Source organism: Electrona antarctica (genome assembly GCF_951216825.1).
Source record: "Electrona antarctica genome assembly, chromosome: 22".
Taxonomy (NCBI): domain Eukaryota; kingdom Metazoa; phylum Chordata; class Actinopteri; order Myctophiformes; family Myctophidae; genus Electrona; species Electrona antarctica.
The window spans coordinates 24,502,941-24,515,741 of record NC_136805.1 but is presented as its reverse complement, the minus strand read 5'-3'; the positions used below and the strand labels follow the sequence as shown (position 1 = coordinate 24,515,741).

Here is a 12,801-nt window from a genome sequence, read left to right as displayed (position 1 = left end):
AATTGGGAAACTGGAGAAATCTTCAATTACAGGGATCGACCACAAGGGTGTGCTGACAGGGCATTTCAGGACACTCACTGTTGCTGGTGTCTGCTGCCAGGGGCTGGAGTGGAGAAGATAAGAGCACAGGGGCTGCAGTTCAACTGAAGCAAATAGGATACTGAATGTCTCTTTTCAACTACAAGAACTATGCCTTGCCGTGAAACGCATTTCACTGCTTGTTTTAATGATCAATCAATCGATTGTGTTCCATCTTGGATCAAAGGCAAAGTTCCTGTTTATCGGTATAACAATGAAAACACATTTTCAAGGTTTTAAAGTATAAATACCATTTTGTTTTACATTCATCTTTTTTTATATCACTGTAAAGATGGAAAGTTATATAAATCTTAGTGTTTTGCCAATTATTTGGGGGCCCACTTGCGGCTTACAGGTTGAGAATCACTGCTCTAGGTGTTTGACTCCTCTCCAGAAATGTAGCTGAAGACATCACCCTTTCCCTTGTTTATTTATTCAAATATACCTACAGCTAATATACACATACAGGTATAATATGAACAAGATTAGAAAAATAATCAAATATTTTTTCAACACAGAACATCAACAACTCATACAATAATAGCCACCACTGCTCGGAGCAGGACTGAGATTAGACAGAGTGATGGCTATTGTCACCCTTGGACACTTACTGAAATTAAAAACATACTGCATTTCATATCATGTGATTCCTCCCATTGTATACAAGGGCATAGAATATGAAATAGGCTATAGTGTGGCTCAATGAAGCAGCAGGGTTGGTTTCCCCTCAGAAAGACAAAAATGTCTAAAATGGTAATATCAGCCAAGAAGGTGACTGTTCCATGCAACAAAGTAATACAGTATATTATATTATATAGCATAGTTTGGTACAACACCAATTACAATTAGTATCATGAAGCAGGTTTCATCCCACATTAAATATAACCTTTCCCCTCTTTGAGGTATGTTGACTGTATTTGCATATTCAAAGGTTTCTGTGAGGTACTCAACATCCAAACATAACTGGCAAATATATTTTTTCCAACACGTTTCAAAAACACTGTTGGAAAGATATTTTACAGATTCAAGAAACAATTCTCTCCAAATAGTTTTCCTATAGCAACTTCTATAAAGGTCACTTGGATAATAAACGAGTCTTTCTACCTGGTGCTGAGCAGAAAAAAGTTATACTTAGAGGGGAGGACAAAACATTAATTGATTGACATAATTGGCATTCGTGTGGAGTGCCAAATATTTGTCTGAAAGGAAGTCTCTAAATAGCCACTGTAGCTAGTATGGCTGTAGTCTTCATTTGAGCTTAGCAAAAATGTAGCTCGCAAACATCTGTATTTTATAGAGCAACAAATGAACCACTTTGGCCATCAAATATAAATCCTCCAAAGGTGAAAACCCCTTTGACCACCACTTGCTCCATGTAAAACCATTAGTCTTTGTAATATATTAGACAATATATATAAAGTAACATCAAACTGCATAGCAATAAGATTGGTTGGTGCACATTGCGGGCGTGTCAGTCAGATGACACTGCCAGGTCTGAGGGCTCTCATAAATCAAGCCTACCAGCAGGTTTGTGTGTGTTTAAAATTCACTTATAGGTGTAAAAATTGCAGTGTCTTGTTATGCAGGTCTGCTCGAGCCCTAGAGCTTTTCTTTGTCAATCTGTGCACCACAAGCAGCATTAAAGTACACAGCACAAAAGTCACAAGTAGCAGCCACAGATAATAGTGGTTAGGACTATAGGCACAATAATAGGGCTGGCCGATTGCAGCCTCATAGGTTTACCCTGACACAGTGGGAGGGGCAACAGGGGATAACTACACAGGAACGGGATAAAATACAGATTTGTGACAAATTAAAGGAAAAAGCTGAATAGCTGAGTGGAGAAACATAATGAATGCATCTGCTTCCATACAGGTGTACTGCATGGTAAATTAAGCAATTCATATCCATTCTTATCTTGTATAAACATTTGATTATGTGCTAATGAAAGAGGATGTATTACTGGGGCACGAATGTCAGGAGTTTCAGTCATAAAGACTGCTCAACTTGCAAGCCTTTCAATAGGAACAGTGACTGAAGTGATCGACAACTGCATTTGGATCTATGGAAAATTGGATCATAAATTGTGGTTCAAAGAACATGATGACCATGATGCTCGTGCATTAGTATAATGTGTAAAGAAAAACAGAAGAGCAACTCTTCCTCAAGTGACTGAGAATGTCAATGTAGAACGTGATCAGACTGTGACAGTCCATCGACAACTACGTAGAGAGGGATATTATACTAAGTTTGCAGTGATAACTCCCCCGTTACAAAGACAAATGCACATTTGAGAGTTCAGTGGTTTACACACAAATAAGAAAATGTTAATATAGTCACCATATTCGCCACAAGTGGTGGTGAGTGCAAATGTAGCATACATCAGGAGAATGGTAAAGGCCTGAATACATGACCCCTACAGTGAGGATATGTTATCCTGTGGTGGAATTTTCCTGACATGGTTTGGGGCCACTTGTCTCCTGGCTTAGAGGGAAGTGTCACTGTACATCAATACAAAGTTATTCTGAGTGATCATCACCTTTATTCTATGATGAAACAATTCTATTCTGATGCGAGTGGTCTTTTCCAGGATGTCAGTGACCGCATCCACAGGCCGTGAGGGGTCACTGAATGGTTTTATAAGTATGAAAATTATGTCAATTGCCAATCATATCCTATAGCCTTCACAGTCACCAGATCTCAATCCAATTGATCATCTATGGGAGATTTAGGACTGATCTGTTATTGGACAGTGCTCTCCAGCACCATACTCAAAACACCAAATGAGGGAACCTATTTTGTTAGAATGGTGCATCCCTCCAGTAGTTTCAGAGACTCGTACAAGGCGTACTGAAGCTATTCTGGTGGCTTGTGTTGGCCCAACACGTTACTAAGACACGTTATGTTGGTTTTTCCTTTCATTTCTCACTCGTCGAGTCGTCAGTAACAGATATTATCTGTTGGAGTGTCTATATGGTAAGGGATCCAAACATAGCAATCCAACCATAAAGTGGAATCCCGTGGGCACATACAAACCCACTGTGTTCAATACTGATCAGCCTGTCCTCTGCAGCGGGGACATCATAGGCAGCCAAACGCATGTTACCATAAGGATGGCAAACTGAGCGCTTTGGGATTGGTTTTGTAAGGGAGGTACAGGAGTCAACCACAATACTGCGAAGTAGTCACTCATAGATCCTCCCCTTGCAGTTGTATTCCTTTCTTTAGAGTGTAGCTTGACATCATGTCTGTGTGTCAGTACCTCCGCTTTCCCTGCTTCCTGGCGTCAGTCATGCAGGTTTTAGGCCGAAGGGCTGCGTTGAGGGAGAACAAACATAATTGACATATTGAAGCTATTGACTATATTCACACATGGCTGCCATTTAGCCATTTTACACTCTGGGGGCTAAGATAGGAAAATGGCCAATTCGGCCAACGTCAGGTCCAGGGCCCTGCAGGGGTCCAGTGAGTGTGTACAAATAAATATACTGAGGATTGATTTGGGTCGAGAATCACCTAATTAGACTAAATGCATTATACTGTATTACATTACTATGTCATGAGAGCATACATTCAGAACACACTGACAGGCCCCACCTGGATCAGCAGTCTGCTTCTTCTTATTTTGATGGACTATCTGGTTGTCGTTGGTCAGCTTCACGTCCTGGTCCTCCACATAATTACTGCAACACAAACAAGGGAGGGAAGACAAAGCGCAGGGTTTTACTCGAGTACATGTGTGCTCTGGCCACGCCTGCGGTATGATGCCGGAATAGGGGAGCAGACAAAATGGAGGGCTGATAACAGCAAAGCTTGAGGCCAGCAGGTCCAGGCCTTGAGACAAAAGACAGGGCTAGAGAGGAGAAGAAAAAACAAAACAAAAACAGTAAGGGAGCGATGAGGGGGTTGTCAGGAGGTTTTTTGGGGCTACTGAGGTACCACAAGCCAAGCTGTGGGAGGGGGGCAAGGGAGTGGGATGAATTGGGGTTCGTTCAAGGACACTGCAGATATCTTCAATTACAGGGATCGACCATGAGGGGGGGCTGACACAGGGCTTTTCAGGACACTGTTACTCACTGTTGCTGGTGTCTGCTGCCACGGGGGCTGGAGTGGAGAAGAGCACAGCTGCAGTTCAACAACTCGTTAAAGCAAATAGGACCAAAACAAATTATGGCTCTTTCCAACTACAGGAACTATGCAAACCATGCTTTATAGTGAAACCTATTTCACAGGTTATGGATGTTTCAATTTGCAATTTAGGCATTTAGCCTAAATTGGACGCTCTTAATCCAGAGTGATTTACTAAATAATAACTAAATTGGATCCATATACAATATGCTCTTTTTCAGATAGGGCTATGAAAACCCAGAATTCAGAACGTATGCTTTCAAATGTCTAATGTCAAATTTCTAATATGGCAGCTCAACAAGTTTACGGTGTGTCACAACTTGCAGATTGTCTATTTTTGCTTTGATTGAGTTTTCTTTAGGACGTACGGTACCTCCGATCTGAGGGGCGATAGATCTGATACATATTATTTTAACCCATTCAGGACGGGAACCCCTTTTGGTGTTTTACCCTTTCTGGACGGGAACCCCCTTTTGGGAGTATATACTGTACAGTAGCAAAATAACATTTTAGATTTTTTTTAATAAATTCTTGAACATTTTCAGGAAACCAGTATTTAGAAGCCGTTTTCAGAATCGGCCTTATGGTCCTTGTAGACTGGGTGACCCTTAGTAGTGGAAAAGAGCCATTGAAGAGGCCTTGAATAGTTCACGTTCAAGACGTCATCTTACTGGGACCATTTAGAAAATGCAATGTCAAGCACAACATGGAGAAGGGAATGTGGAAAGTAACCAATCAGCTACAAAAACAATATATTGATCTGACCTCATCAGGGAATGTCCATATGAACATATTGTGTCAGTCTCATAACCAGTGTGGTTGCCGTGACGCGAGTCACACTTGCAAATGAACCAAGTTGGTACAACACGTGGATTTCCATATGTGGAGCTGACTATCATCACTATCATCACCTGGATCTCCATATATGCTGACACTGACCTCATCAAACCCTGGATAGCCATACATGGAGAAGACTGGATCATCACCTAGATCTGAATATATGGAGCCGGCTAGCAACTCTAAATCTGACCTCACGGACACCCGATTAATAGTTTAACTCCTGCTTCTTAACTGTGCCGTATTAAGAAGCTCTGTTGTTTAGGGCAAGGTCGCTTCTCGCCCTCTTACTGGTTAAATAGGCCCGATTAATGCCCTATTCAATAGGGCATTAATTTATGAAAAAAAATCACACTTGTCATCGTACAAATTTACGTCAAATTAGGTTTCATTGTCATTGGCAAATATGAGACGTGTGGGGACAAGATTTACGTCATATTTGGCGGACATTTGACCCAATTTCTCCTTTCATTATCAATAGCAAATATTGAGACGTGTGGGGAAAAAAACTGTATATAGGAGACAGTGACGACATAGTAAAAATCAGGCAGCCAATCAAATCCTTGTATCTAGGTCAGGGGACCCCTTTGCAGAGAGAGATGAAGCAGGGACCGCCCACTACATATTGTATAAAATTGTGTTGCAGATTAAACTTTTCCATAGATTTCATAGATTAATATATTTGACAGCACTGTCATCAGTGTACTGTATGTTGGATTCAATTCACGCTAATGTGTATTTTCAGACCTTTAACCATAATACTTAGTAACCTTTCACTCTGTACTTGGTCTGCTCTTTTCCCCTCTACACCAAACCACCTTGCCGCAAATAGCCGATCTACAAGCTGAACGCCTCGCACGTTGTGAGCTTGTAGATTAGTTATTTTTTGGCTAAAGTTCTCAACAGAATAGGGATGCTAGGGTTCATGTGGTTAATGTAAAAAAATAAATCACACCAGTGTGAAGTGAGGGGCGATCTTATCATCGTACATCATCATACATCGTCTCATTCCGGCCAATCAGAATTTGCATCCTCACCATCGTCTTTAATGTTTGTATTACATAATGTTTGTGTTTACACGAACACTCAAAATTGTCCATTCATTGTCAATGGGATTTAATGTTTGTGTAGGACAAAGTTTATGCACACACACCAAAAGCTGGACATATGAGGGCTATCACCCCTCAACGATCACACTTGTGTAAAGTGAGGGGAGCTCTTACCATCAAACATCACATTCCGTGCTCAGCCAATCAAATCATCACAAAAGCCATTCCGGCCAAGGGCTAGCGCCCCTCAAAAAAATCCTATCACACAAAGATTGTAGTAACGCTGAGGACCCCCTATGGCAGTGGTTTTCAACCAGTGGTCCTTGAGGGGGTTCCAGGTGGTCCCCAGCTAAATGATGGAGAGTTGGTAATCAAATGGAACCTAATAGATCTTTAACTCTTGAGTTAAAGACCTGTACGGGTCCATTTGTTTTCATTTTACGCTCTCAAGAGTTAAATTATTGTTAAACATCTGCATTACTTTATTTACAAGAAGTTGACACAATTAGAGATTGTAGAATAATTGTTATTTTGATCACCACATCAATACGGCATGTAATTGTGGACACAATCTTAATCCAACGACAAGAGTTCAAAGTTTTGGGACTGAGAGGCTAAATCTCATCAAATGGTGGTCCATGGCTCAAATGCAGAATAAATAATGGTCCTTGATATGAAAAGGGTTGAAAACCACTGCCCTAGTTGAAGACTCATGATCTGACAATGGCCAGGTTTACCTGATGACGGTGTTCCTCTCCCGGTGGGCGATGTAGGCGTTGTCGGTGAAGAGGATGGTGTGGTACGGCACCACGGGGTCGCCACTGGGCAGGATGCCTCGCGCCACGTGGCCCACGCTGTCCAGGATGCCGTTGTACACCAAGAGGTCGTCCACGAGCAGCTGTCGACCAAAATGCACAGTTTGCACACTCACCACTATAAACCCAACAAGACCTGGAACGCATCTGTGTCGATTTAGCTTTTAACCACATTGACCGTTATTTTAAACTGTGGCTGTAGATCTGCTATTTTTGAAAAGTTGTGAAAATGTGTTTGAATATACTCTTCTTTCACAGCGAAGGTTTTTAACTCAAATCTTGGGAGGTCCCTGGTACAGAATAGTTTGAGATGGGGGTCTCAAATATTTATAATTGTGGGGCTCCTTCACATGAAAAAGTTTGAGATCCACTGACATAGTTTTCAGAAAACTGTCAGGATTTAGAAGACATTTGTAGAATCAGGTCTCCGGTCTTTACGGGTTAAACCCTATATTGTTGACCTGAGATTCCCTCAGGGCTCTATACTAGTGTCTTTTCTATTTTTGCTCTACATTAAGTATTTTCGCTATTTCCAGCGAAGTTTTTCTCCCAGATTAACCTTAATCTATGCATTTATTATTGCACATAAACATGTCCAAAATTGTCCAGAAGTGAAAGAGAAATTAGAAAGCCGACGGGACAGAAGCTTACCCCAAACTCCTTGACTCCTCTCTGTGGCGTCTTGGAGTAGTTCCACAGCTTGATCATGGACACGGTCACTGGCTGGTCAAATATGACATACACACGGTTCACCTGTGTGACACACAACCAGTACACATAAACATCCCTATTCCGAGGAGGCAAACATTTGGCGAAGAAATAGCTGATCCATATGGTCACAAACTAAACTATTTTAGATGAAGTGATTTGGTGCAGAGGGAGAAAAAAAAGGATGGAGCCTACTATAGACCCCTGGGGGACTCCTGTCAATGAAGTAGCTGGTTTAAGTAGTTAAAAGAAGGCATATCTGAGACTTTTATTAATCTTATGACTAAAACATAATTGCAAGGACATTACAATTTTAGGACGGCATTGAAAAATCTACAAGGCCACAACAGTCTATTTTTCGTTGTGTGACATTTTGTGACGAGGAGGAAAATAGGTAGTGTTTCTCTAAAGCGCGCACACACACACACACACACACACACACACACACACACACACACACACACACACACACACACACACACGTGTGTGTGTGTGTTCCTGTGTGTTCCTCACCAGTCCAGGCAGCACTGGAGCGAGCCACATGTGCCTTCCGTCGAGGGTGCTGTTGAGTCCATCTACCAGTTTGTCTGGAGTCCTCACATCGCCGTTCACACTGTCCAGCACATTCACACTGTCTGGGAACGCAGCGATATCTGACGAGGTTCATGTTGAGGAATGGAAGTATTAACGCATTAAGACCTGAGGCTGATTCTATCTACAAATGCCTTCTAAACCAGTAGTTCGCAAACTATTTCGCCTCTCCAAGTTCAGAGCGAACTCAGGTCCAGTTTACAGTAAGTGGTTAAAAATGTACACAAAGGATACTGTTGTCACTGAGAGTGATCTTCTGGTGGTTCTGGTCGTAGAACTCGAGGCCGTTGAGGCCGATGTAGTATGGATCCCCCCAGGTAGTCAGCAGCTGCAGCTGGAAGATAACTGGCAGGGCAGATGTCAAGGAAAAGCTGACATGGAAGACATTGTGTAAACCCAATTGCCCCTGTGGGGGTCATTGAGGAGGTTGAGGGGGTCCCCAACAAAATGTGTTAATATAGCAATGTATCCCTACAGTGGATACAGTACATCAGCAATTTAACAATAGCATTCTCACTACACTTAGTGAGCTCATTACGCTTCATGAACTTACGGACAAACACATACATAATGTCTCTGTCGGGTGGAAACCTCATGTCCATAACTGTTACTTTTCAGGATTCTAATTCAAAAATAGCAAAATTATTTCAGCCACCTTTGTTAAGGAAAGGATACATCCCCAAGGCATGATGGGGGCTTCATAGTCCATGCTGGCCTGCTCGTGCTTTTTACAGCCTGCTCTGCTAGTTTCAGACAAGAGACAAGCAGCATTGAGAATGTACTGAATGTCTGATGCAATGCTTCTCAATCAGTGGTCCGGGGACCACCAGTGGTCCATCAGCTGGTTCCAGGTGGTCCCCAGCTATATGGAGCTGGTAAGCAAATGGACCCTTATAGATCTTTAACTCTTGAGAGTGTGAAACCCATAAGGGTCCATTTGGTTTAATTTTACACTTTACATTTTTGTTAAACATCTGCATTACTTACAAGAAGTCTACACAATTAGAGAATGTAACAACCACTGGTCCAACTGTACAGTAATTAGTGTGGAGACTTATAATGGGGAATAATCAAAATTATTGTTGCCCTGGATTCCTTGGGTCATGACGCATCTCCCCATATAGGCCACGCCCATTTGTGTTAGGATAGATTTTCCGCCATTTTGAATTTTCTTCAAAATACACTTTTATTTTCTGATTCTACAGATTTTGTCCGAATCTCACAGAAATCGGTACACATGATCTCTGGACCTATCGGACTGCGTTTCAATTTTTTTCAGATTTTTTGAATTTTTTTTGTCCGTATCGTTCGGCCTTAATCGTCGTCCGAAGTTAGTGGGAGGGGCCTATTTTACAAAAAATGCCTAAAATCAAGAAACGGAATGTCCAGATGTCGCGGGTGGTTTAATCAACCAAAAGCCAAAAGCGATTCCATTTTCATCCATAGGGGGCGCCGCAAATGCGAAAAATTTAACCGTTTCTTGCAGAAACATGATTTTGCTTTTTTCCCTATAACTCTTGAACCGTAAGTCGTAAAATCAAAATTAATTTTTCCATGGATTCCTTGGGTCATGATGCATTTCCACATATAGGCCACGCCCATTGTCAACCTAGAAAGAAATCCTGCAAAATTTGAATTTTCTCCAAAACACACTTTTGGCTCCTCCTCCTACAGATTTTGTCCAAATCTCACAAAAATCGGCACGCATGATCTCCGGACCCATCCGATTAAAACACCAACTGCAGAATTTTGGTACTGCGTATCGTTCAGCCGTAATCGTCGTCCGAAGATAGTAGGAGGGGCCTATTTTACAAAAAGTGCCATAAATCACGAACGGAATGTCCAATCCATCCCAAATTTTAATCGCATGTTGCGGGTGGTTCAATCAACCAAAAGCCAAAAGCAATTCCATTTTCATCCATAGGGGGCGCCGCAAATGCGAAAAATGTAACCGTTTCTTGCAGAAACATGATTTTGCGTTTTTCCCTATAACCCTTGAACCGTAAGTCGTAAAATCTAAATTTCTTTTTCCATGGATTCCTTGGGTCATGATGCATTTCCACATATAGGCCACGCCCATTTTCGACCTGGGAAAAAAATCCTGCAAATTTGCATTTTCTCCAAAACACACTTTTGGCTCCTCCTCCTACAGATTTTGTCCAAATCTCACAAAAATCGGCACACATGATCTCCGGACCCATCCAATTAAAATACCAACTGCAGAATTTTGGTACTGCGTATCGTTCAGCCGTAATCGTCGTCCGAAGATAGTAGGAGGGGCCTATTTGACAAAAAATGCCATAAATCACAAACGGAATGTCCAATCCATCCCAAATTTTAATCGCATGTCGCGGGTGGTTCAATCAACCAAGTTCCAAAAGCAATTCCATTTCCATCCATAGGGGGCGCCGCAAATGCGAGAAATGTAACCGTTTGTCGCAAAAACATGATTTTTGGGGGATAAATCCCCTCCGAATTACTTACGCATGATCGCAGGGGTGACGCGACATTGTAATTGGCTGGAAATATCAGTGGGAGGGGCATATGTAAGCCACTGCGGCAACCACACTTTGCAATTTTTTTAAATTGCGACCTTTCTAGTTGATTAGTTGTACTGTACGTTTGTCCTCTTTCTGCATGTGTACATTTCTCCCCATTGTATTTACTCTCCCTTCCCTAATATGTGTCATTACCTAACATTAACCCATTTAGGCCTGTTTGTTACACCGACTGTATATGTTGTTGATAACAACAACATATACCTTTCAAGACAGGAACACCTCTGTGTCATTTTAGTTGTTGCTATAGGAACATCATTTTTTTTTTAAAAGAATAAAAAAAAGAAAAGGTTTTCAGAAAACTTAGGTTAGGATTTAGAAGGTGTTTCTAGAATCGTCCTCAGGTCTAAATGGGTAAAATATGTGCACTTTTGAATCCATCTCCTATTACTTGTGTGAGAAGTCTTCCGTGCTCTTGTTGTCAGAGGTGGGGGTCTGGAGGAAATCTATGAAGAGAATCTCCTGGGCAAAGTCAAAGTGACAGTTTCCCGGTCCCTTCCTGATGAGGAAGCCGTCTGCTGGGGAGATGGGAGCATTGTCCATGAAAACGTGGATCACCTTTGTCTGAGACATGGGGGTGAAAGGAGAGGTTATGGTTAACCCTGCAACCTCTGCACAAGGGCTTTGTTAAGACCTCCATATTATTATGGTCAATGCCTGTGTGAAAAGTGGGAGTGATTGGTGCAGGCAGTGAGGAGCTACGGCAGTGTTTCTGACACACATTCAGACAGACACAAATTCAGACATTTGGTTAATTATAGTATGATTTACCAGAATGCAATGTTTACCAACAGAGTAAATTGTCATGAAATGACAATGGAATATTGACTGGAATATTAAAATGACTAAATGAGGCCCGGGCGGCTAGTGTAGCGGTCCGGGCACCTAGGCTGCTAAGCCAGCCTGACGGCGTGTCGAGTGTTCGACTCCCGATCTCGACGGCCTTTGCCGCGTGTCTCCCCCCATCTCTCTCCCCATTTCCTGTCACCATAGTGTACCCTATCCAATAAAGGCAGAAAAAGCCCAAAAATATATCTTAAAAAAAATGAAACCATGAAATGTTGTCCAGTGTATATCCACAGTTCTTAACCAAATCAGTCCAATAATAGCATATTACCCTGCTCCATTAGACCCTACATACAACGTAATCAATCTAGAACACATTTATAGTTCCCTCTCTAAAATCTAATCAGGTGATAACAGGGGGCTTCATGATGTTGTGATTCAGAAGGAACTGCAAACATTATATATCACGTGAGCAGTTTATTACAAATATATTGGTACAGAGATGCAACTGATTTTCTTTTTAAATGAACAATATTGAACATTTGAATTTCCTTCCTGTACCACAGATTACTGGACGAGCTTGTCTCACCCCTCTGTAGGAGTCCTCTGGGGACTTGTTGTAATTCCAGATGCGCAGCCCGGCGATGGTCTGTGTCTTGTCAAAGGTGAGCGTCAGGGTATGGGGCTCTCCATAGGAGAAGGGGATCAGCCACATGTTCTGGTCGTCTGTAGTGATGTTGTGACCGTCTATCAGCCTGGAGGATGGAGAACACTGTCTGAGATGCCTCAGCGATCCACATAACCATCTACAACCCTTTGTGTTACTGGTGGCTTGTGATGTTGGTCATAATTTGAAGACCCTACAGCTGGCGCACGAGGCACCGTCGTAGGTGCGTCAGGCAGAAATGCACCGCAGGTAGTAGAAATTTAGTGACAGGACTAAACCAGTGGTCTGGTGTGTTTAGTAAATGGTAAATGGTAAATGGTGCATTTATATAGCGCCTTTATCCAAGGCGCTTTACATAGATTGTGCATTACATTCACCCATTCACACACACATTCATACACCGATTGCGGCGGAAGCCATGCAAGGTACCAACCAGCACATCGGGAGCAATTTGGGGTTCAGTGTCTTGCCCAAGGACACTTCGACATGTAGACAGGAGGAGCCGGGATTCGAACCGCCGACCCATGGATCATTGGACGACCTGCTCTACCTCTTGAGCCACAGTCGCCCCTGATTATGACTCA

The 12,801-nt window shown here is 42.2% G+C and overlaps 1 protein-coding gene across 2 annotated transcripts in view; it reads right to left on the bottom strand.

Annotated features, from left to right (window-relative positions):
* Positions 1-492: 492 nt before the first annotated feature.
* Positions 493-12,801, bottom strand: part of katnip (katanin interacting protein) — a 29,827-nt gene continuing 17,518 nt past the window's right edge. Inside the window, exons 20-28 of one of the 2 annotated variants that reach the window (XM_079492981.1) lie at positions 12,140-12,305; positions 11,156-11,328; positions 8,882-8,949; positions 8,441-8,551; positions 8,129-8,268; positions 7,559-7,660; positions 6,830-6,990; positions 3,676-3,761; positions 493-3,392 (exon numbers count right to left, since the gene is read on the bottom strand). In XM_079492981.1, the coding sequence (XP_079349107.1) occupies positions 3,334-3,392; positions 3,676-3,761; positions 6,830-6,990; positions 7,559-7,660; positions 8,129-8,268; positions 8,441-8,551; positions 8,882-8,949; positions 11,156-11,328; positions 12,140-12,305 (1,066 nt within the window). In that variant the 3' untranslated portion in view covers positions 493-3,333. The remainder of the gene's footprint in view (positions 3,393-3,675; positions 3,762-6,829; positions 6,991-7,558; positions 7,661-8,128; positions 8,269-8,440; positions 8,552-8,881; positions 8,950-11,155; positions 11,329-12,139; positions 12,306-12,801) is intronic. The other variant, XM_079492982.1, reaches the window with a different exon arrangement.